The sequence below is a fragment of the Chelonia mydas genome, chromosome 1 (genome assembly GCF_015237465.2).
Source record: "Chelonia mydas isolate rCheMyd1 chromosome 1, rCheMyd1.pri.v2, whole genome shotgun sequence".
Taxonomy (NCBI): Eukaryota; Metazoa; Chordata; order Testudines; family Cheloniidae; genus Chelonia; species Chelonia mydas.
The window spans coordinates 269581066-269606651 of record NC_057849.1 but is presented as its reverse complement, the minus strand read 5'-3'; the positions used below and the strand labels follow the sequence as shown (position 1 = coordinate 269606651).

Sequence of the window (25586 nt, the reverse complement as noted above, 5' to 3'; positions counted from 1 at the left end):
AGTTACAAGACATTTTATTGCTTCCATTTTAAAGAAATTATAATATAATTTAATTTATAATATAATATAATTATAAAAGAATTAAGTAATCAGGTTTAGTTACCATGAGCTATGTAAGCTTTTACCTTGGTAATGCTGCAGTAACTTGTTCATTCGAATATCCCAGAGCTTCACTGTATGATTAGAACCTGCAGAAACTACACATGTACCACTTGGATTGAAATCAACATAGTTTGCAAACCTAGATGGAAATTATGAAAATAGATTTAATGAGTATTGCTCTTTTAACAGCAATATCTATAATTCAAGAGAATTAATAAGACCACAAGAATAGCCATACTGGGTCAGATGAATGATCTATCTAGTCCAGTATCCTGTTTTCCAACCGTGGCCAGCGCCAGAAGCTCCAGAGGGAATGAACAGAACAGATCAATCATCAAGTGATCCATGCCATCATCTACTCCCAACTTCTGGCCGTTAGAAGTTTGGGACACCCAGAGCATGGGGTTGCGTCCCTGACCACCTTGGCTGAGAACCATTGATGGACCTATCCTCCATGAATATATCTAATTCTTTTTTCAACCTAGTTCTACTTTTGGCTTTTACAACATCCCCTGGCAATGAGTTCCACAGATTGACTGTACATTGTGTGAAGAAGCACTTCCATGTGTTTAAAACTTCTATTAATTTCATTGAGTGACCCCTGGTTCTTGTGTTATGTGAAGGGATAAATAACACTCCCCTATTCACTGTCTCCACACCATTCATGATTTTATAGACCTCTATCATATTCTCCGTTAGTTGTCTCTTTTCTAAGATGACTAGTCCTAGTCTCTCCTCATATGGAAGCTGTTCCTTACCCCCAATCATTTTTGTTGCCTTTCTCTGTACTTTTTCCAATTCTAATATATCCTTTTTGAGATGGCACAATCAGAACTGCATGCAGTGTTCCAGGTGTAGGCATACCACAGATTTATACAGTGCTATTATGATATTTTCTATCTTATTATCTATCTCTTACCTAATTGTTCCTAACATTGTTAGCTTTTTTTTTTTTTTTTAAACTTCCACTGCACACTGAGCAGATGTTTTCAGAACGCTATCCACTATGACTCCACGATCTCTTTCTTGAGTGGCAATAGCTACCGTAATTTAGAGCTCATCATTTTGCATGTATAGTTTGGATTATGTTTTCCCACGTGCATTATTTTGCATTTATCAACATTGATTTTCATCTGCCATTTTGTTGCCCAGTCATCCAGTTTTGTGAGATCCCTTTGTAATTCTTCGCAGTCAGCTTTGGACATAAGTATCTTGACTAATTTTGTATCATCTGCAAACCTAGCCAGCTGACTGTTCACCGTTTTCAAAATCATTTATGAATATGATGAACAGTACTGGTCCCAGTACAGATCCCTGGGGGACACTGCTATTTACCTCTCTCCACTGTGAAAACTGACCATTTATTCCTACACTTTTTTTCTCCTGTCTTTTAATCAGTTACTGATCCAAGAGAGGACCTTTCCTCTTATCCCATGACTGCTTACTTTACTTAAGAGCTTTTGGTGAGGGATCTTGTCAAAGGCTTTCGGAATGTCAAAGTACACTATATCCACTGGATCACTCTTGTCCACATGCTTGTTGACCCCCCTCAAAGAATTTTAATAGATTGGTTAGGCATGCTTTCCCTTTACAAAAGCCTTGTTGACTTTCCAACATATTTTGTTCTCCAATGTATCTGATAATTCTGTTCTTTATTATAATTTCAACCAATTTGTGTGGTACTGAAGTTAGGCTTACAAGCCTGTAACTGCTAGGATCACCTCTGGAACCTTTTTAAAAAAATAGTAAAATTGAAGTGCTTTTCAGCTCAGACAAAAGGTGGAGAGAGATAGCATAGCACTAGTGAAACTAATAAAGTGCATATATTGGGCTTATCTTCCAGGAGGTTCCATGCATCCCAAAAGCTCTGACTCGTTTATGTTTACAAGAATATGGGACAATATGAAACCAAAGTACTTTCCACAACTAAAGAAGGTACCAAAGTACTTTCCACACTGTAGCTTGCAGAATATTAATGAGTATGAGGGGAAAAATTGAGAATTCTTCACTAACAAAACATCCTACTCTAAATCAACAGAAAGGAAAGTATTGGGGAAAAATTCAAAGATAAAAGTAGTCAGAAGTCTAACCCAGCCATCCTCTCAAGACAGGTTTGGTCTCATCTCCTGGAGACAGAAAAACAGATGGGCACAATTAGACAGCCAACTGGCTTCTTAAAAATAAAAAAATCTTTGCATTTCTTTGATTTCCATCTGCTGGTAGAAAAGTTTGCATCTATTTTCAAATACTGCATAGAGATGTTGGTGAAATTTGATTTAAGACAGCACAAAAGATGAACTTCATATCATAGTAAATAAACTTCTGCATTCTTCTGTTGCATGGCACTTACCCTTTATAGTCTGTAAAGCTATCAATGCATACTTTATTTGCTGCATCCCAGATTTTAACAGTTTTATCCTCACTGCAAGATGCTATCAATCTTCCATCAGGTGAAAATCTGTAAAGTATAAAAAAGGTTTCTATTTAAGAAGTAGTATCAAATATTCAGTAATACAGATAACTGAATAGTAAATAGTAAAAGGTATTTTCTAGGACAATCTCAGTTTAAAGGCGTTATACTTACTGAGAAACAAAGTTTGCAAAACTAGGCAGAAAAGATTACCCCTTCCCATACCATTTATAAAAAAAAACCTTTTCTGCCCTTGAAATCTAAAAACTAAAATATATTTTTTAAACACCCACACAGCTGAACTGGGTGGAAGAATGACCTGTAGGCCGAATCCAAGTATGAAAGTTTCAGCTCTAAAGGAAAAATTGACAGAAAAGTTACAAGTGAATGGAAACAGAGGGTCATCCTAGAACTCTGCATTTAAATTTTAAACTAAGGCTTTCTCTACCATGAATATTTTAATAGTATTAAACATACACATGCTTGGGAATTTTCATTAGGTAAGTCTTTCTAAACTAACAATGATACTTCAATAATTACCCTAACTCTCCCAGATTGATTAATGAAAAATTGCTTTTAAAAATAAGAAAAAAAATGAGATTAGTCAAAGTCAAACTTATTAGTCTAGTTTCTCCAGTACTCATTACTTCTCTTTTTGAATACATACAGAATATAGGAAAACCAGGATAAAATACAGTAAGTCTTACTTTTTCTTCAAAAAAATTCCCATATCTATTTTTTTTTCAATATTTTTCATGTATAGTGATAAATGAACAACTAGATATATTTAAGTATTTCAGCCCAGATATTTAAAGGTATTTAGGCATGCTGAGCTCGATGTACAAAGCCTAACTAATTTAGAAGGCTAAATTTCATTTTCAAAGGGGATTTAGGCACTTAGGAACCCAAATTCCAGCTACTGGCAATGGGATTTTGGCTTCTAAATCAGTTAGGCATTGTACGCTGAGCTCAGCAACACCTTTAAAAATCTGGACCGATAGCACTAAACTTGTGTCATTTTAATAATATACCTTATGATATATTTCAGAGTAACAGCCGTGTTAGTCTGTATTCGCAAAAAGAAAAAGGAGTACTTGTGGCACCTTAGAGACTAACCATTTTATTTGAGCATAAGCTTTCGTGAGCTACAGCTCACTTCATCAGATGCAAGTGAGTTATAGCTCACAAAAGCTTATGCTCAAATAAATTGGTTAGTCTCTAAGGTGCCACAAGTATTCCTTTTCTTCTTATGATACATGATTCACATTTAACAGCTTTCTACCATTTACACATTTTTCTGCATGCTTGTTCAGCCTCTGGAAAATAAAATGCCTTGTTTAAAGTTCTAAACAAGGAAATTGGCATATAATGTTTCTCCTTTACAAACTCACTATGAAAGAATACAACACCACAACACTCACTTGGCACAGCGAACCCAGTGTGTGTGCTGGGATAAGGAAAGCAAAAGGCGCTGATGGTGAACACTCCATACTTTTACTGATTTGTCATTGGACGCTGTAACTAGGAACTGGCCATCATGTGAGAAGTTCACACTACGGACAGGTGCAGTATGCGCTTTCAGGGCTGAAGATTCTCCATGACTGAAAAAATACATTAACATTTTCCATAATATTAACCTTATAGAGGATATAAAACTCAATAATAATCTGACACTGATTAAAAGATCAAAATTAATTCTTCCCTGAATACACCTATACACAAGAACAATCTCTCTTGGTAAATCTTGATTACGGGCTTTAGACAAAGCCACACAGATATTTTGAAAAACCGAGTTTTCTGATCTATTAGAAGTTTATTTATCTAGACGACTAACTCTAAAATATAAAAGTACTTTGCCTTGCCAGCATTTGCCTTGTTACTTAGTTCAGAAGATTTAATTAATGAAATAAAAATATTTTAATATACTGTAATAATCTAACAATCTTAAGAATGAAGGTAAACACTAGCCTCAATACTGTAAAATGTCTTTAAAATATTTTTTGTTCAAAATCACTACCATTTTTCTCTAAAGGAACAGACAAATTTTGATTGAATGAATAAAAGTTGCTGTCTTGGCTTCTTTCATCACTTACCCCCAAATTGCAAACTGTTGCACTGGATTTTAGCCATACAACTCCCATTTAAGTAAATGTATCCTTTGAGTTTGAAAGAAAACACTGCCACATGAATTTAGGCCTTCCTCCTCCTGCCACCCACTCATGCTTGACTGCCTTGAGCTAAGGCTTCCTAATTTCTGTACTCTTATAGAACAGCAGAGAAACCAAGGAGAATGAAGAACCTTGCTTCCAGCTGCCCCAGACTCCCATTATCCCTCAGGTCGACCTGATGTTTGGAAAGGGGGCAATAATCTACAGATCTGAAGTTTCTCCGATATTGGTATTGCAGTATCATAAAATATAACCAATATACTTCAGTTATACTGTACTCACATACAGGGAATCCATAGTCTAACAGTCCGATCCTGAGAAGCAGATGCCATGAGGTGTCCATCTGGTGAAAACTGTACACTGGTCACAGCTTCCACATGACCCACAAATCTGAAAGCTCTGGACTGTGGCCTCAAATTCCATATCATAAGAAACCTATCCAAAGAAGATGAGGCTGGCAAGAAATAATTTGAAAGCTATTTTCTGTTAAAAGCAAACAACTAGATCACTTGAAATAATAAGAACTCCGATAACCGCTCAAATTTAAAATACACATGTATTATAGTTACATACTTAACTGGTGACAGTACCTTAAATTCCTATCTATCGTTAACAATTGTTAATGCTAATGCTTAATAATAAATTAAGTGGCATTGACAAAATCAGCAGTCATTGTTTTTGTAAGCATTTTGTGTCATTTGACTTCCATATTAAAAATTAATAGATTGTTAATGATAGTTAATTAACAATTGTTAATGATAAATTCCTAATGTGGTATAATGCCGTCTGGTCTTTATATAGGCATGATACATTGCCATGTTATAGCCTTTAAACACAGTAAGTTGGTCCATAGACTACTTTTGTAAAAACAGTTTATAACATGAGCAGGTCTGGTGTATGCACTGCCCACAGGAGATATGTGAACACCTTTCATGTTTGAACATGGTTCTAATTAAGTACCCGCCTACACTACAACAATAACGATGTTTTAAGAGGGCAAAAACTTGACTGTGCACAAACCTCACGTCATAACATTGTTGATTCTTGTCTATGTACAGAAAACAACATTATAACCACAGTTTTACTTAAGTATCTAATGATACAGGCAATAGGAACAGAAATTAAGAATAGATTTTTCCTTACATATTTTGTTTTTCTGCATATGAATCAAAGACTTGCACATCCAACAATGGAATGATAGTTATGCAAACACCAGGTTTATACATTTCTGGGCTGCAATTATTAGTAAAATAGCCTTCAATCAAGGATACTTCCTTGGCAGTAAATAAAGACATCTGGACTTACTTCTAGAACTACATAGGCTCTTCTCCCACCCCTCAGTACTGCCAAATTCAGAATAAAAATAATTGGCCATATTGATCATGTGTCTACCAAAGATAGTAAGGTTCCATCGAGAGTGGAACTCCTACTGTACTCCAACCCAGTCCTCCCGAACTCCACAGCAGAGCTGATATTGTTAACAAGATTTAGTAGGACTGAACTGTACTACAGCTTTGACCTTTTGTAGAACTGTTAGACAGTTAAAACACGATTTGGTCCCATCTACTTAATGCTCAACTATATCATGAGGCTACCTTGCTGTAACCAGGTCAACCAGTAAAATAGGAATTACAGTGTAGATGGACTTAAATATTTAAATCAAATGGGAACATTAACACAACTACGCCTCTATCAAATATTCTCTCATCATTAGTTACAATGGCAAATACATATACAACAGTAATTCTAAAGAGTTTCTATTTGATGAAAAATAAATTTCTGCCAAAGGGATGGAGAGGCTGCTTAAATTCAGAATCTTCGTTGGGTTTTAAGCAAAAGAGATTTATTATTATTAACCTTTATAAAATGCCAAAATACTGGAGTTCATTCTAAATGTAGTGGGCACTAATATAAGTGGCAAAGATCAAAAACAAAACAAAAGCCAGAAAACTAACCAACATTCATTTGTCATTTTTATTACTGTTTTTCAAAAACAACAACAACAAAAAGCTTACATTTAATCAATGTTAAATTTACATAGTTCCTTTTATCATTTAAAATCAGTAGTTTAAAATCCACATACAGTAATTTTATTTTCCCCAAAATTCTCATAAAACTGATAGAATTAAAAATAGATATATTTATACCTTTGTTTTGCAGAGTATCAGATTTTCCAGAAATCTGTACACAGAATTAAAAGATTACAGTAGCAATGCTTCAATTATGGTTGAGATTGCCATTTCCAAGTTCCTATTATCAGATCTTTATAATATTATAAAAATTGCTCCTATTGGGCAGAAGTGTTACATTCTTAGCCTTATTTTTCTGTTTAAAAAACCTGAAATATGGGATAAGAAAGTTCTCTTGAATGGTTTGTCAGTTATAAGTGCCTTGAAAAAAGTGTAATATTTAAGAAACTTGTTCATTCTTATTTTCTGCTCAGACAGCCCAACAAGTTATTTTTAAATTTCCAATTCATAAAATAGTTCTCCAAAAGGAACACACTGTTTGCTAGGTTTTTAAAAAATAATAAATGTTAGAATTGAATAAAAATTGCATAGTCTGCATGCACAGTACTTCATTTCCCTCAATACAGTAAGTATGCATGGCATACAAGGTAGATGCCTATGCAAGCATGAATTCGTTTGGAAGTGTGCATGCTGAAACAAATTTATTTATGGTAAGGCTTTCACAAATGCATATGACCATATAAAGCTTGCTCTTTCAGCATGTCATGGGCTGTAGTCTCTCAAAGTAGTAGGTCTACAGAGGAATGCAGAGGTATTCCTTGGCACGTCAGGTTTGGTGGAATGTGCAAAGGACTGCCTTGCTGATCAATATAATGTGACAATTCCCTTATTCTGTATCAATTTATACAAATCAGATTTCAAATTAGTCATGTTAAAATAAATTACAGAGACTTATAATGCCCAGCGCCACATAGTGGCAATCATTTTTAGTATGGCCCTGCACTACACCCCTAATCCAGAATCTTCCTCATCTAAAAAGAAAAGGAGTACTTGTGGCATCTTAGAGACTAAGGTGCCACAAGTACTCCTTTTCTTTTTGCGAATACAGACTAACATGGCTGCTGCTCTGAAACCTTACTCATCTAGTCACCCTTCCATCCTAGCAACTCTTGCCCCAGCTTGCTGGTCACTTCTTTCCCTTCCTCCCTCCAATCCTTCACAAATTCTAAGAAATACCTCTGAACACACATCCTTTTCCTTCTTGCCTCATTATTTCTAGAAAGTCCCTAGCCCTTTTACGACCCCACTTTCTCCCTCCAAACAGCCATCTCCTTTCCCTTCTGCCTAGCCCTGGAGTAATGAACCAACACCACCTACTATAACCCACTAGACCTTCCCCAGATTTTTATGCTCACTTTCTGTCACTAATTTGTGGCTCTCTATCTGAAGGTAAGAGCTGTCAGTCCAAGATCAAGATTTGGTATCTGGTGGCTACTGATAGACAGCACAAGACGAATACAGAACGAAAAAAAACCCCTGGGTTTGCCAAAGCTTAAGCCAGTGCCTAGAAGAATCATGTAGAGGCCCCAAAACACTTGGTACTGGCATTGTACTTTTTCTAGAATATGCAATCCAATGATCACACACCTAAGAAACTTTATTTGATCATCCTATCTATGGTCACACATTTAAACAAACACCTTAGTGCAATGGTTCTCAACCTGCAGCCTGCAGGTCCAATCAGTACACAGTTGCAGCCCATATGACATCCTCAGGGCCACACAGGCCATATACATATTGAGTGAATGTGGCCCACATAACACATAGAGAGCTGCATATGCAGCCCACAACAGTAAATAGGTGGAGAACCACTGCCTTAATGTTGTTATCCACACAAGCACCTCTTTACTTTACCTCCTAACATACTGGTATATAAAATATTACATATATGAAAAAAAAAACAAGAAAGAATGCAAAAGACTATGTAAACATAATGGTAGTGCTGAGGATATAAAATGTCCAGAAATTGAGTGCTAGCTACTGCTTAGAGCACTCAGAATGTGCATACTAGTTCTGAGAATTCAAAGATGAGAGACAAATGTCAACATGACACCCACCCTTTTCTCTCTCACACTCAAGATAAATACACCAGGTTCTTACCCACTATTTTGGGCTCGCCGGCCACACACACTCAATAGTCTCCCACCCCTAACCATCCCCTTCCCACCCCCCAACCTCCACCTGGCCAACATTCTCATACTGCTAGCCCATCTTTCTAGTTCCACTACCTCTAGCATTAGGGCGGGCGGGGCAGGTGTTGAAGAATCAAATTGCTTTCAGGAACTAGGGCAAGACTGAAGAGGTGTTCACATGTGGAGGGGGATATGAATTAAGGAATGAAGCATGGCCAGTCCTAATGTTTCCTGTCTTCCACGTAGTTAGGCAATAGAAACTTTCATTCCTTTAAAAATAATATGACCTCTTCAAAACCCTTAGGAGTTGGCAGATCCCCAATAAAGTAAACACCTGGATGATTATACAACGTACTAAGGATTAAGGTTCTACTTCCAACACCAATGTTAACTCAGCCACGTACTACTGTATTATTTATTCTGTGAATTTATGTCATAATACATATCTGCAATATAGCTAAGTAAACATTGCTGTGAGAACCTTAACTTCTCTAGATTTAAATTCTTAACCTTAATCTAAAGTAACACAGATTTTCTTTCACTTGATGTAAGAACTCTTCAGGTCTAAAACAAGTCATGTTTTTCCTAAAACTAAAATATAAACTGAAATGTGAGCAATAATGAATCAAGACCCTACAAAAATAAAAACCTTAAGTCAGTACAAAAAGGCACTTTTAAACATTAATTCCCAGTATTTGCCAACCCACTTTCGTACACTTCAGCATAGGAGATTCAGTTCCTAAACTACTACAGGGAAGGCTCTCAGAGGAAATTCATGTATCAAATCATAGCCAGCCACTAATTTACTCTGAAGTTCTTCAGATAATAACTATCATCAATGGCCATTTTATTTCTCAAACTTCCAAATTTGATTTTTATCTGCAGCATTACAAGTCCTCATTTGCACATCAGGCCGACCCTCAGAAGTACGATAAGCACTAAGGCACTTTCCTGAATGAGGATGATAAATAGTCCCATCCTCTTTAAAATGCCATATGATATTTTCTGGGATAGGGGATCTATCTTTTGGGCAGTTCCTCATGCCAATGAAATCCTTTTGCTCAGGGACTTCAGCACACAATTCAGTCACAGAGTTAAACCTAATTTCTTTACTCGATGTATATTCAAAGAACTGATTGCCTCCTTGACCATGACATCCAAAGAGAGACACATGAGTCCCAGTAGGATTATGTTCAGGTGAATTGTAGTCTAGACATTCTGATGATATTCCCATACTGTGGATAGCTCCATGCCAGCCTGGACGATCCTCTGGTACATGTAAGTTGGAAAAAATATTTTTCAAATACCAGTCAAAACTCTTACATTTCAAACGCTCTCTTAGTAGTTTTCTTTCAGAAATATCACCATAATTTTCTTTTCTTGCTGGAGGATTTCTATTGTAAAAATGTTCTTTATACTCATCCATCCACACTTCAGCAGCACGTGCCGTGTTCTGAAGGAAATTTGGCCTTGCATATGGAGCCCGCTTTGGAAACACATGGCCTACATGGGAACAAGGATGGATCTCCAACGTGCCGCCACACTGCCACACCCTAAATGATAGTTCTAAATTCTCCCCACCCCAGACATCCATCCCTGTGTCATATGTACCAAGATACTCAAAATATTTCTTACTAACAGCAAATAGCCCACCAGCCATAGTTGGGGATCTAATGGGGTCAGTTTTAGATTTCCATCTTTGACGTTCGTGTTCAGGTACAGAATGCCACTGAAATGTCAATCGCCAGTCAAATCCCCCAATCATGGGCTCCCCCGTCTGCATATAGAATTCAAATGTATTCCAATCAATGGTATCTATAACAGGACAAATGATCACAGTCTCATTCTCAACAATCCTCTGTAAAAGTGGTTCCAGCCAACCAGAGTTACACTCACAATGACAGTCTAGGAATGTGAGGACATCACCAGTAGCAAAGGTAGCTCCAATTAAGCGTGCACGAACCAGTCCTTCTCGTTTGCTGGTTCTTATCAAACGAACTCTTTTCAGGTTACTAATGTACTTTTCAAGTTCAGCCTTCAGATATATTTTATCGCTCAAGTCATCCACTAGTATAATCTCTTTTAGAAGTACTGCAGGAGATGTTTCAAGAACGCTGTGAATTGTCCGCAGTAAGGTTGACCAAGCTTCATTATAGAAAGCAATTATAACGGATGTAGTTGGAAGTTTTCTATAGTTGTAAGATTTGGCTTTACATTCATACATTCGATTGTCCTGTATGTGACGATGCAGAGATATTTTGTCACTCAAATAAATATTAATTGCATATTTTTCAATCAGCTCTTCTTCTAGTTTCTTTTCCTCAGGTGTCAACTGTGGACGAGAGGCCTTACCCCATTCTCCTAGCGCAGAAGAATCAGGAGGGGATTTTTCATAAACTGGACGAGCCAAATCCTCTGCTTTTTCTGGTCTGTCAGAAAAGTGCCTCTCCCATCTCCCATTGGTGACGCTGTCTCCGGTGAAGGAGGCATGGAAGGTAGAAACACACAGCTCCACTACGAAGTAGGCAACCATCAAGAGGCCAAGCAACAGGCAGCTTCTGCCAAGCCAAGTCCATCTTCTGGCCAGATGGATCCTCATTGCAAGCGATTAAAACGGGCAGGGAGAGCTGTAAGTTATTGCAGCGCTCTTCCCCTTCGTGGCACGGCCGGGAGCCGCGGGGGGGCAGCAGTTCCGGGCCCAGGCTGCTGGGGAGGGGTCGGCTGGGTTGCGGCAGGTCCTCTTCTTCCCGGATATCGTCCGGAGCGGGGATGCGGAGCAGCACAAAAACAACGAAGCTGCTGCCCGCCCGCTCCCCGCCTCCTGTGCAGAGCGCCCCCGCCCCAGCTCTCTCGTGCCTTACTTCCTCCTCTCTGTCCCCGGGACAAACCCCACCCCCGGGCACTCTCCCTCCGCCCCGTGGTTTGCTCAAAAAGTTGTCGCTTAAAAAAGGGGCAGGGAGCCCTTGGCCCGTCCGACACAGAGAAACGCCTCCCCCCCTCCCAGCCCTGTGCGCCAGCCCCGCCTCCGCCGGCCCCACCCGCCGGGGACCGGAGCTAGACTCGGAGCCGCACGAGCACGCTTCTCCGGAAGCCGCTGAGAAACTTTCCTCAGTCATCCTGGAAAGCAAACACCGCCTCCTGCCCAAGCGACAACCTGTAGGGGCCACCCACCTGTAGCCATCCTCTAGCTCCTCCCCCTCCGTGCGCTCCAGCGGCACTGTATCCTCCCTCCTCCTTGAGTACAGTCCCGTTGCAGGACCTGGGCGTCTGGATCCTACACAAAGCGTTCAGCACAAGCCTGCAACTCTAACGCGCTACAGAGGTAACAAACTCACCAAGTGCCGTGGTGCTCGGGCTGAAGTCAACGCCTGTGACTGCAGCTTTATGGCCTTTAAAGGGACGAATTAAGATAGGATCCTCCTGGAGAAGAAGTTAATAAATTGGTTAGTCTCTAAGGTGCCACAAGTATTCCTCTTCTTTTTGCGGATACAGACTAACACAGCTGCTACTCTGAAACCTGTAATATTTGAGAACTGAGTTTTGTGTCATCACCTGATATTTGTTCTGTCAACCCGGAACTCCCCATGTTATGATCACACCGAGATTAATATTGAAAGGCGGTAGCTTCTCTGAGATACAATTGAAAGATTCTGGGAAAGCAGCAGCGCGGTGGCCCAGAATAAAACTTACTTTCATTATTATAATAGTGGGGGAGGAGAGTATTGCAAAGCATCCTAAAAGCTAGAACGCTGCTCAAGGTTGCATTACTCGGAGAAGTGCGGTGACAGCCAAGAGAAGCCCAGGCACAGGTGCTGGTCTCTAGACGTTGACATGGAGAAAAATCCCGAGAAGACAGGCCCTACAGAATGTCCCAATTATAGCACAGATGTTCCGGAACAACAACCCGCTGCCCATGTGGAATCTGGCCCTGGATGGCAGTAAAAAATGCCGTGCAACAAACAGGACTGATATAGCAAATCATATGCAAGGCCACCCTCCTGCTCCCCTTTAAGGGACTGTAACTCTCCTCTGACAAATCAAAGTGAACGGGCGTTCTGAATGTGTTTTGGTTTGGTTACTGTTGGACGCTTTTCGCCCTCCCTGTTTCAAGGGCAGAGGTTTTCCCTTGGCAGAGCGAGCTGTGACAAGCTGTCCCCCGTTATCTTTGGGCTCCAGGCTCCCTTCCAGGTGGCCAGTTCGCTCACTGAGGAGCGTCCATCACCGATCTGCCCAGACGCCCATCACCGTGACAGCTGAGAGCTGCCCTTAGCGGTAACAGCAGGAGTAGAGGAAAACACGGGGCACTAGCGGGGCTTGTCACCTCCCCTGGGAGCGGCGGGTGGCCGGGTTACGTGCTCTAACGCCGCGGCGCTGGCTCGCACGCCCCGGGGGGCAACTTGAACCCAGAGCTCGGCCCGAGACAAGCAGGTCCCGGTGGAGAAGGGGCAGCGCATGGGGCAGGGCCAGAAGGCGCGGACCCCAGGCGGCTCCGCCGGTCGGTGCCCGGCTGGAGACACGCTCATCAGTTCGGGGCCTGGCGGGCGGCTGCCCGGGGTTCCCTCGGGTCCCTCCCTTTCCTCTGCCCCAGGAGCGGGGCTCGGCGGGCAGCGTCTCCCCCAGGCACGCCCGCTCCCTTACCAGCACAGACGCCATAGGACAGGGGCCCAGCGCGCCCGCTCCAGGCGCTGCGATCCCCTGCCCTGCAGCGCCAGCGGCCGCCCCACGGCGCAGTCAAAACCCCCGCGCTCCAGACCCGACTAGCCGAGCCCCGAATTCGACCCCAGCCGTAGCCCCTGCCTTGCCGAGGGCCCCATCCACCCCTGTGAGCGCGGCGCCGAGCTTAGAGCCGCATCCATGCGATAGGCACTCGATTCGCCCTTAAAGAAACAGTGAGCCCCACCCCCAGTTGCTTGGTTACCATGAGCGTCCATGTCCCATTCTGCGCAGCCCCCCCCCCCTCCAGTCAGGGACCACGCCCCCAGAGAGGCCTGCGTGCAGCTCAGCGCCTGGCCTGCCTCCGACCCCGCCAGAGCGCGGGCGCCTCTGCCTCAGCAGCACGGGTCCAGCGGGACTGACCTCGCAACGATGCTTGAGCTGCTGACCCGCCGCCCGTGGAGTGGGGGAGCCACCTTCGTTTCTAGCGCCTTAGGAGTCAGGGAGAGTTAGACTCAAATCCCCCTCATGTCAGCCATGCTACATCCGTGTTGTGGAGGGGGAGTTGCGGGGGGGAAGGGACTCACTCTCCTTTGGGGCTGGGCTGGGGGCTCCTAGCCGGGCTTGGAAGGATGAGATTTGTATGGTAAATGTGGGCAAATGTCAGTGAATTTAAATTTCACACACAGGGTTCAAAAAAATACATTCATCTGCCCCCATCAAAACGTAGGACAGACAAAGTAAGCAAAATGCTGCTTGAGGACACGAGTTTAGCTGAAGGCTAGTCACTTTGTACTTTTTAAACAGGTGGTATGGACAGTTTGTGTTTGAACGGTTAGAAAGCTCTAACTTTTAAAATCTCACTGTTCATTGTCATTAAATAATTGTCCTCCCTCATAACTTCCCACAACTGTGAACATTTAATTCAATTAGGTTTTTTTTAAAAAAAAAATGCTTAAAATTAAACCTACATTATTTACCAAAATTTTAAAAATTGAGTTCTGCTAAGACTACTTCTACTTGAAGAAGTATGATGCTGAATGAATTCCACAGAGTTAGGGAATGTGATGTGCAGTAGCAGATTTCAGGGACTTCCATGTTGGTTTCCCCTTATAGAAGAAATCAGTAATGCAGAATCTAAGTATTTTAAATGGGGTAACTTATTTTAATTTACACCGTATGAAATCAGTACGTCGAAGATTGAGGTGATCAGAAATTACAGTAATAGAGGATTTATATGCCCTCCTCTAAGACCAATTTACACCACAAAGGCAGTCAAGCAGCACACAAGCAACCCCTTCTTTCACCAATACCCAGGGAGAAACTCTAACCCCAAAATTGACTAGTTAGAGACACGGAGATAGATCGAACTTTCCTGCTGCTTGCAACAGCTCCTCCCAAAAAACCATTGCAAAACTAATAGTAGCAGCATTTCTTCAAGACTGAACAGTACTTGTCCAATAAGAGAAACATTAAACCTACAGGTAACAGTGCTAGCTACTGATTCTTGCCATAAAAATATGTATAAAAATGGCTGAAAATGGGCAGAATCCAAAATTTGTTTAGCCATCATTAATGGGGTATGGACTGAATCAGATCACAAAAATTCCTTCTCCCAGATGTTGCATTCCTTAAAGCCAGACAGGAAGAAACGGATAAACCCCAAATAAAGCAATCATGAAGGAGACTACTTACTGATCTCAAGGAAAGGAGAAAACACTTATAGAAAAGGTAATTTAATATAGGATAGCTTAGTATTCTTTTGTTCTATACTATTTACTTTTCTGTATTTTCTATGTCAAATATTATTGCTTTATTTAAGTAATTGGAACTGGTGGCTGTTATTAAGGTGATTCCACAACAGAAGAAATGAATCAACGCTAAAAGGAGGAGGTGTTGCACCTTGAGCATTTGATAACGAATAGGCAAAGGGTGAGATGGGGCTTAAAATTGTGCTGCCAGGATATGGGAAGGCTAGGGACCAGGAAAAGGGCAAGATTTATGAGGAGCTTGGGTTGCACGTAGTTTTCTATTGGTCATTTTATGAATCTTATTTTCATAGTAAACATTTATGAAATCTTTGTGGCTTACGTAAACAGGTTTGGCAAACTTTCATAAGTCACTGAGAATTTTAGTTAGAAGCTCTCTCTAAAAACCACATTATTTGTTATTCTTTGATATTTTGGGAGAGACAGATAAGGTGAGCTTATTATGGAGTAAAAAGAAAAGGAGTACTTGTGGCACCTTAGAGACTAACCAATTTATTTGAGCATAAGCTTTCGTGAGCTACAGCTCACTTCATCGGCAGTAACCACTGCATAGTTTGGGCTAGCTTTCAATTACAAGCCTGATTTTAAATTCCTTCTCCCTCCCACACAGCTTCCCCCGAAAAAAGTTAATCGTCCTCAAATTTCACATACTACATCTCATCTAGTCTGGAAATTTAAATTTTGGCTTATATCTCTAAAATGGTTTGGTCTATAAACTTCATGTTTCTTTCAATTTGTTGACCTTGGTGGGCTTTGAGAGGTGAGTGGTTGTGGGGAGAGCAGAAGATACCAAAGGCCAAGATTTTCAGAAGCTTTTGATTTTCCTAGTAATTCTGAGTATTTAACTTGAGACCTTCAGAGGTCCAAATTGTTAGAAAGGGCCGATCACCTCTCCTCTGAAAACCTGGCTCCTTTAAAAGGTGTCCCCAGTTGGATACTAAAAATCATTAGTCACTTTTGAAAATCTTGGTGTCATGGTTATGCGACTAGCTGGCACTTTTGGTCTTTGACTGCATTCCCCACAGTGTACAGAAGCTCAAAGCCTGGTCTATAAAACAGGCTTGCCCTGCGGGGCTGACAGTGTTTGAGTACCTGCACAGTCCTTCCCTTAGGCAGGCTGTAGTTGGTTGTATACAATGAGACAGCCTTCTTAAAACCAAAATATTGTTTGTTTTAATAGTAGGAACAAAGCAGTTAAAAGGGGAAAAAAGGATTTTAAGACGTGTACATTATTGATTTTACTTAAAAGCTTCCATTTCCATTCCCATCCCCTGATTGTATCCTAGGCAGAACTAACTTCTTCAGGCACCCTTAGTGGAGTATCACATGTCTCAATCTGTTTCCCCTAAACAGCTGTCCTCGGTCGAATGTTCCCTTTTAAACCTACCTGAGTTCTTTTGATTGCCTGGGATCACAGGCCTTTTCCTGTCCTGGTCCAAAGCACTTTTGTAGGGTAGCTAAAGGAGAAGCAAAAATCAAAGCTAGTAGTCCTGGCATTGTCCCTTAACAATTCTCCCTTCACCTTCTCCCCTCCCCCCACCCAACACCCTTTAGCCTCCACCCACCTGCCAAGTTTTGTGCAGCTCCATGTCTTACCCCAGTCTCTGATCGCTGCAGGGTTTATTGGCCTTAAACTGAAATTTACAGTTATGTGCAAATTATTTCATGAGGTAATTTACATAAAATGTTACATGGATCTGCATAAAACTTGGAAGCTATGAATATGACTAGGAAACAGAGGTAGGGGTCTTAAGCAGTAGAGGGAAGAGTCTTCCTTCTCAAGAACTGGGAAATTATTGTGTTCTACTGCTCAGCAATGAGGCTCTGTCCTCTCACCTCCTAAATTTCAGTTGAGAAAGGAAGAGAAATAGCAGAGGAGAATGGCTGTTGCAGGCCTCCCCAGTGGTGTAGTGGTAAAAAAAGAAGTGGGTAGACTAACAATGCAAACTCTCAATGTTCCTCAAAATAAATAGTGGGTAAACTCTGTTTACCTGCATTTACCCATAACTACAATATGTGCTTCACAAAACATCACCACCCCCTGTATGCAGGCTATTGATTAGCTAAGCATCTCAAAAAGAACAGAAGTACTTGTGGCACCTTAGAGACTAACAAATTTATTTGAGCATAAGCTTTCATGGGCTAAAACCCACTTCATTGGATGCATGCAGTGGAAAATATATATCATAGAATATCAGAGTTGGAAGGGACCTCAGGAGGTCATCTAGTCAACCCCCTGCTCAAAGCAGGACCAATCCCCAATTTTTGCCCCATATCCCAAATGGCCCCCTCAAGGATTGAGCTCACAACCCTGGGTTTAGCAGGCCAATGCTCAAACCACTGAGCTATCACACACAGAGAACATGAAACAATGGGAACATGAAACATACACACTATAACGAGAGTGATCAGTTAAGGTGACAGGTTTCAGAGTAACAGCCGTGTTAGTCTGTATTCGTAAAAAGAAAAGGAGTACTTGTGGCACCTTAGAGACTAACCAGTTTATTTGAGCATGAGCTTTCGTGAGCTACAGCTCACTTCATCGGATGCATAGCATATCGTGGAAACTGCAGAAGACATTATATACACACAGAGACCATGAAACAAAACTTCCTCCCACCTCACTCCCCCGCTGGCAACAAGTTTTTTTGCTTTAAGATAGCGACCCTCATGTCTGTGATTGCGTGACCAGAGAGATTGAAGTGTTCTACAATCCATTGGTGATCTTCCTGATAACACCATCCTGGCCACTATGGATGTAGAAGCCCTCTACACCAACATTCCACACAAAGATGGACTACAAGCCATCAAGAACACTATCCCCGATAATGTCACGGCTAACCTGGTGGCTGAACTTTGTGACTTTGTCCTTACCCATAACTATTTTACATTTGGGGACAATGTATACCTTCAGATCAGCGGCACTGCTATGGGTACCCGCATGGCCCCACAGTATGCCAACATTTTTATGGCTGATTTAGAACAACGCTTCCTCAGCTCTCGTCCCCTAACGCCCCTACTTTACTTGCGCTATATTGATGACATCTTCATCATCTGGACCCATGGAAAAGAAGCCCTTGAGGAATTCCACCATGATTTCAACAATTTCCATCCCACCATCAACCTCAGCCTGGTCCAGTCCACACAAGAGATCCACTTCCTGGACACTACAGTGCTAATAAACGATGGTCACATCAACACCACCCTATACCAGAAACCTACTGACCGCTATTCCTACCTACATGCCTCCAGCTTTCACCCTGACCACACCACACGATCCATCGTCTACAGCCAAGCTCTGCGATACAACCGCATTTGCTCCAACCCCTCAGACAGAGACAAACACCTACAAGATCTCTATCAAGCATTCTTACAACTACAATACCCACCTGCGGAAGTGAAGAAACAGATTGATAGAGCCAGAAGAGTTCCCAGAAGTCACCTACTACAGGACAGGCCTAACAAAGAAAATAACAGAACGCCACTAGCCGTCACCTTCAGCCCCCAACTAAAACCCCTCCAACGCATTATTAAGGATCTACAACCTATCCTGAAGGATGACCCAACACTCTCACAAATCTTGGGAGAAAGGCCAGTCCTTGCCTACAGACAGCCCCCCAACCGGAAGCGAATACTCACCAACAACCACATACCACACAACAGAACCACTAGCCCAGGAACCTATCCTTGCAACAAAGCCCGTTGCCAACTGTGCCCACATATCTATTCAGGGGACACCATCACAGGGCCTAACAACATCAGCCACACTATCAGAGGCTCGTTCACCTGCACATCCACCAATGTGATATATGCCATCATGTGCCAGCAATGCCCCTCTGCCATGTACATTGGTCAAACTGGACAGTCTCTACGTAAAAGAATAAATGGACACAAATCAGATGTCAAGAATTATAACATTCATAAACCAGTCGGAGAACACTTCAATCTCTCTGGTCACGCAATCACAGACATGAGGGTCGCTATCTTAAAGCAAAAAAACTTCAAATCCAGACTCCAGCGAGAAACTGCTGAATTGGAATTCATTTGCAAATTGGATACTATTAATTTGGGCTTGAATAGAGACTGGGAGTGGCTAAGTCATTATGCAAGGTAGCCTGTCTCCCCTTGTTTTTTTCCTGCAAAACCCCCCCCAAGACGTTCTGGTTAAACTTGGATTATTGCTGTGCACATTGTAAGATGAGCTGTTGCCAGCAGGAGAATGAGTTTGTGTGTGTGGTTTTTGGAAAAAAAAAAAAAAAGGGGGGGGGGTGAGAAAACCTGGATTAGTGCTGGAGGTGACCCACCTTGATTATCATGCGCATTATAAAGAGGGGTTTCAAAGGGGGATGGGCTGTTGCCAGCAGGAGAGTGAGTTTGTATGTGTGTGTGAGGGGGGGAGGGTGAGAAAACCTGGATTTGTGCTGGAAATGGCTCTACTTGAGGATCACTTTAGATAAGCTGTTGCCAGCGGGGGAGTGAGGTGGGAGGAAGTTTTGTTTCATGGTCTCTGTGTGTATATAATGTCTTCTGCAGTTTCCACGATATGCTATGCATCCGATGAAGTGAGCTGTAGCTCACGAAAGCTCATGCTCAAATAAACTGGTTAGTCTCTAAGGTGCCACAAGTACTCCTTTTCAGTTAAGGTGAGCTATTATTAGCAGGAGAGAAAAAAAACCTTTTGTAGTGTTAATCAAGATGGGCCATTTCCAGCACTTGATAAGAAAATGTGAGGAACAGTAGGGGGGGGGAAATAAACAAAATTCCCCCCCACACACACTGTTCCTCACATGTTCTTGTCAACTGCTGGAAATGGCCCATCTTGATTATCACTACAAAAGGTCCCCCCCTCCCCCCGTAATAGCTCACCTTAGCTGATCACTCTAGTTATAGTGTGTATGATAACACCCATTGTTTCATGTTCTCTGTGTGTGTGTGTATATATATATATATATCTTCCTACCGTATTTTCCACTGCATGCATCCGATGAAGTGGGTTTTAGCCCACGAAAGTTTATGCTCAAATAAATTTGTTAGTCTCTAAGGTGCCACAAGTACTCCTGTTCTTTTTGCGGATACAGACTAACACGGCGGCTACTCTGAAACTAAGCATCTCAGTAGACTTGAGGCAGCAGCAATGGTGTCTCTTGGCTTGCCTCTGTCTTCCCTCCCTTTCTCTCCCCCTCCACCTGGTAGGCAGGCAGGGGGTTTAAGAAGTGAACACTTGTTCACAGCCAGCTCAACTCTTTCCCTACCTGAGCGCCTCTTCCCTTTCCAGCTAGCTCTGTGTCACAATAGGGCAGAGTTAGGAACCTGCCTGAGTAGAGAATGAGCTGTGCAGATTTGAGAGTGGAGTCCCAGATGCGGGCCTGCCAGCAGGCCGCAGCTACTTCTCCTTTCCCCTTGAGGGACAGATACAGTGGGTAAGCTGGAGAGGAGGAAGCCTTAGGGAGGGGCAAAGCATGGATGAACAGGTACAGGGGCACTTGGGAGACAAAGCCTTTGGGATGGAGGTGATCATTTTTGTGAATAGATGGGTAACAGAAGGTGTAGGCGAGGGAGATTGGGCAAGGCGGGGGATTGTGGAGATATGGAAGAGGTCTGGATTGACCCAGGAGCCCTGGGAGAAGCAGAGCAAAAGAAAATAGGGAAAACATGAGGGACAAAGGGGTCATAAAGCAAAGTGAGATCATGGGAGGCAGAGTGGTGGACCATCATAGGTGTAAATTTGAAACCTTTGGGGTTGAAGATTATTAGGCGTTGGGTAGAGGGACTGGAGGATTTTGGAAGAGGAAATAGAAGGATAGCCGAGAAGAAAGACTGAAGATGAAAAAGGGCTGCCCTTCCCTTTCTCCTGCATGGATGTCCGAGATAGTTCCCCAATCCAGTGAGGAGCAAGGAGGAGTATGTTCTGAGCAGTGAAGAAATGGGTTCCCTCAGCCTCCCAGTGCAAATGTCTGTAGAATAAAAAATGAAGTCCTTAGCTTTCTGCACAAGGTGGGAGTAAGGGGGAAAGGGACAGATTCTGTAGTCCTATCAGAGTTGAGGGGTTTGGGCAGATAGGGGGCTCCCCAGTCAGTTCTCATTGCTTCCAGAAAGAGACACTGGGCCCAAAATTCAGAAACAGCAGGAGCTCTGCCTCTTACTGGTAAAAAACTCTCTTTCAAGGTCTAGGGCCTTGAACGTGCAGGTGAGCTCCCCCAAAGCAGTGCATGATAGTAAGTTAAACTAAAGTTATACACAAAGAGCTGGCAAATATACATAATAAAAAATGAAAATATTTGTTCCCCTCTCATTTAAAAAAAAAGTAATCAGAGATTATTGGTAACAAAATTTGTAATAATTCTGTAAATTCTCATATTTGCCTATGTCCTTTTAAGGTTCAGAATGATTCTTCTGTGATACAAAAGTGCCATCTACTGTACCAAGTTATTGCACAGCTTCGATGGCAGTAATAAATGATGCCTCAAAAAATAGCATCAAAATACTATGTTTCATTTGGCAGTCACTCCAGTAGCTGTGTGGAAGGGCCTCAGGTACTGAGTGAAAATGGTTCTTTTTTGCTAGAAGTGTTAGTCCAACATGAAAATCCTCATCATTGTGAATGAGAGAGTCACCAATTAAAAAATGTCTTTTCCCAAGGTTGGGAACAAAAGCATTGTTTTAATGGCTGACATCCCTAGGAAAAACTGTATTTTATATATAAACATTCAAAAAACGATGCTACATGAAAAGGTTGCAAAGTCACACACTCAAGTTAGGAAAGAACAGAACTAAGGGTGCCTGTGCAACCTTACATTTTGCCACGTTATGCATATACAGTAGGATAAAAAATGTTAATTACTGATCACATATTTTTCATGTAATTAAAGACTACTATAATACATATCCACAAGGTGGCTAAATTAAAGTTGCAGAAGAAACCTTAAGTCAGTCCTTTCCTAGCTTGAGTGTTTTACTTTGCAACCTTATTGATATTTTTATAGATTTTTTTTTTACTGTAGTTCCCTAATTTTTAAAACAAAATTGAAATATCAGAAATCCTATTACGTGGGACCATATTGACCCCCAACTTGGGTCTCAGCAGGGGTCAGACCTTTTGATCACAGCATAGTTTTAACAGAGTAACTGGTTGCAGTAGTAGGTTGAGTATGTGGATAGGCACAAGAGGGAGTGCAACACACTTTGCTAGTGAGTTTCAGAGCTGTTTGCTGACAAAGAAATGCAGACATTCAAGACTCCTGGGTTCAGTTCCAGGTTCTAGAGGGGACTGTGCACTCATGGTTATAGACCTCTGGCCCCCTCTCCCTTATTCCCAGCTCTTATGCTAGTTCCCCTACTACTGTATACCCTCAAGTCCCTGGCTCTTGCTCCCTCTCCTGCCTCTCATCCTCTGGCTTCTGCATATAGAATTGAATACAGGTATCAGAGCATGGGTCATTCCAGATATTTTTAAATATGCCAGACATGCCAGTATCATTTCTAGCTCATGGTTAGCTTACACACCACAGTAAAATTCAGGCCATTCCCCTGCACAATTCTCCTCCACCACTCTTTCTCCTCCATTTGCAAAGTTTAGGCTCCAATCCTGCAGTGAGCACCACGTGGGCAGATTCATGTGCGTTCCTGCAACCTCACTGAGGGCCTTAGTCTGTTAAAAGAAATATCTCTTATTTCCTCTCATTATCTTCTGATATGGTACTGGAGATTGACTTCAAGCTGATGTTTTATTTTAAAAAACAAAGTTTCCATTTGAAATTGCATGTAGTAGTATTACTTGTAATATTTGAGATTTTTATTAAAAAAAAAGTTAAATTTTCTCCTCCACCCCCAGTTTGTTTTCTTGCTTTGACTGTACATAAAGTGCTGTCAGTGCAGTTTCTCTATTTTCTCTTGCATTGCTCATGTGCCTCTTCTGGCCAGGCCCCATGAAAGGGTGTTCAACAGCAGAAGAGCTGAAACTGAAAAAAAGCAGGTACGTGTATGCAGAGATGAAGGGGAGGGAGAAGAAGGTGTGCTTCTGAACATTTGCTGTTGCTCCTGGTTCTGCCTAAAAGACTCCTATAAACATCAGTATGGAACAGGAAATGAGATTTCCATGTTTTGAAAAGGTCAGAACATACTATTTAAAGCAGAGGTGGGCAAACTACGGCCCGCAGGCCACATCTAGCCCATGGGACCATCCTGCCTGGCCCCTGAGCTCCTGGCCCGGGAGGCTAGCCCCCGGCCCTTTCCCCATTGCCCCCCCTCCCACGCAGGATGGGGAGCGGGGGGGATTACATAGGGGGTGGGGGGGCGGTTAGGGGTGGGGGTCCCGGGAGGGAGTGGTCAGGGGACAAGGAGCGGGGGGCGGGGGTTGGATGGGTGGGAAGTTCTGAGGGGGGCGGATAGGGGGCGGATAGGGGGCAGGGGCCAGGCTGTTTAGGGAGGCACAGCCTTCCCAGCCCTCGATACAGTTTCACACCCCGATGTGCCCTCGGGCCAAAAAGTTTGCCCACCCCTGATTTAAAGGGAGCTCCCTGAACATTTATTTTTGGAAATTAAAGAACTCCTGTTGACAATGTCCCTTTAAGAGTTTTCAAAAGGGAGTGTGGGATTTAGGTCATATTTCTTCTACTTCCCCTTTCACAGCTGTTTTGATGGAGGATATGTAACTTTCAGCCTTAACATTTAGGCCTTGTTTACACTGTGCAAGTTTCTGCACAGTAACTCCCGAAGTGTACACACTGCCACGACACTTAGTGCGCAGAAACTGCGCAGTTGTAGCACTGTAAAAAAGCCACCCCAGCGAGAGACGTACAGCTTTCTGCGCCAGGGCTACAGTGCTGCAATGCCAGTGTAGACACCATGGTCGATTACAGCGCTGCTATTGACCTCCAGGAGGTGTCCCACAATGCCTGTTTTCGCCTCTCTGGTCATCGGTTTGAACTCTGCTGCCCTGCCCTCAGGTGACCAACCGTCATCCCCACCCCGTAAATTCCTTCGGAGTTTTGAAAGTCCCCTTCCTGTTTGCTTGGTGGTGCTTGCAGTAGTCTCAGCGCGTCTTTGCAGGTGGCCATGCCTGCTCCATGCACCAGGCGATCCCCCGCTTGGAGCAATGCCGAGCTGCTGGACCTCATCAGCATTTGGGGGGAGGAGGCTGTCCAGTCCCAGCTGCACTCCAGCTATAGGAATTATGATACCTACGGACAGATTTCACGATGCATGAGAGAAAGGAGCCATGACTGGGACACGTTGCAGTGCAGGGTCAAAGTGTAGGAGCTGTGGAAAGCCTACCACAAGGCGTAGGAGGCAAACTGAGGTGCTACGCCTGCAAGCTGCCGGTTCTACAAAAAGCTGGATGCGATATTTGGTGGCAACCCCACTTCCACTGCAGAGACCACTGTGGATACTTCAGTGGCTCGCATGCCAGTCGAAAGTGGACCGAGCCAGGAGGAGGAAATCTTGGATGAGGATGTGGAGGGGGACACAGAGGATGACTCGGTCAGAGATGCATGCAGCCAGGAGCTCTTTTCTACCCCGGAGGAGGCTAGCAAGTCACAGCTGTTGGATGTTGGCAAAGTACAAACAGGAGAGGAGGCCCCTGGTAAGTGGATTTGATTTTCAGAATCACTGAAGCGAATTGTTGGGGGAAGGAGGATTGCAGAAAGCAGGCTTGTCTCCCACCGCATGCCTAGTTGGAGTGGCGGAACAGGCTGTTGATTGACTCCCTCACTTCATGGGGATCTCCAGGAAACTCTCTTGGAGATACTGGACAATCCATTGCTGCAGGTTCTTTGGCAGAGCTGCTCTGTTTCTTGCCCCGTTAACAGTAACTTTCCTGCACCACTGTGCCGTCATGGGGGGAGAAGGGGACCATTGCTGCACACAGGCGAGCTGCATAAAGGCCAGGGCGGAAGCCGCAGTCTTGAAGAACACTCTCCCTTGATTCCCTGCTCACCTTCAGCAGCGAGATATCTTCCATAATGATCACATCCTGTGGAAAGTGTGGGGACAGGATTGATTATCAGGCCCACCCTACCATGCTTTCTGTCCTCGTGCCCAGTGTACAGCAGGATCCGGGAAGAGTGATTTACCCTGCCCCTGCAGCTACTCACCATTTTGGGGGTCTTGTGGCTCGTGTGCTTGCCTGAGGTCAGCCAGTTAGTGATAGGTGTGAGAGTGGCTGTGTTTTAAATCACTGAATCAGTGTTCTGTGTGTTGCAAACAGTACTGGTTCTGTAAAATGTTGCATTTAAATTTCACAGAGATGACCTTGGGAGCCCAGCCTCCCTTTCTGTTATCGGCTGAATGGCTGTGCAGAATTAGAAAGCGGCCAAGAATTA

The 25586-nt window shown here is 42.8% G+C and overlaps 2 protein-coding genes across 7 annotated transcripts in view; both read right to left on the bottom strand.

Annotated features, from left to right (window-relative positions):
- Nucleotides 1-13715, bottom strand: part of POC1B (POC1 centriolar protein B) — a 95645-nt gene extending 81930 nt beyond the window's left edge. For 2 of the 6 annotated variants that reach the window (XM_037885384.2, XM_043546359.1), the window contains exons 1-6: nucleotides 13481-13708; nucleotides 12178-12262; nucleotides 4963-5134; nucleotides 3934-4113; nucleotides 2453-2560; nucleotides 126-241 (exon numbers count right to left, since the gene is read on the bottom strand). In XM_037885384.2, coding sequence (XP_037741312.1) covers nucleotides 126-241; nucleotides 2453-2560; nucleotides 3934-4113; nucleotides 4963-5134; nucleotides 12178-12262; nucleotides 13481-13495 — 676 coding nt within the window. In that variant the 5' untranslated portion in view covers nucleotides 13496-13708. Of the gene's footprint in view, nucleotides 1-125; nucleotides 242-2452; nucleotides 2561-3933; nucleotides 4114-4962; nucleotides 5157-12177; nucleotides 12263-12394; nucleotides 12792-13480 lie in introns of those variants that run through there. The other 4 variants (XM_037885378.2, XM_043546356.1, XM_037885395.2 and 1 more) reach the window with 4 other exon arrangements.
- LOC102937411 (polypeptide N-acetylgalactosaminyltransferase 4) lies at nucleotides 6629-11702 on the bottom strand. Its single transcript, XM_043546349.1, has 2 exons — nucleotides 7784-11702; nucleotides 6629-7672 (listed from the first exon to the last, which is right to left on the bottom strand). The coding sequence occupies exon 1, from the start codon at nucleotides 11439-11441 to the stop codon at nucleotides 9690-9692; it is 1752 nt and encodes a 583-aa protein (XP_043402284.1). The 5' UTR covers nucleotides 11442-11702; the 3' UTR covers nucleotides 6629-7672; nucleotides 7784-9689.
- Nucleotides 13716-25586: the final 11871 nt, after the last annotated feature.

Excerpts from the sequence above, each read along its gene's own strand:
- LOC102937411 (XM_043546349.1), bottom strand. The coding sequence starts at position 11,441 with ATGAGGATCCATCTGGCCAGAAGATGGACTTGGCTTGGCAGAAGCTGC.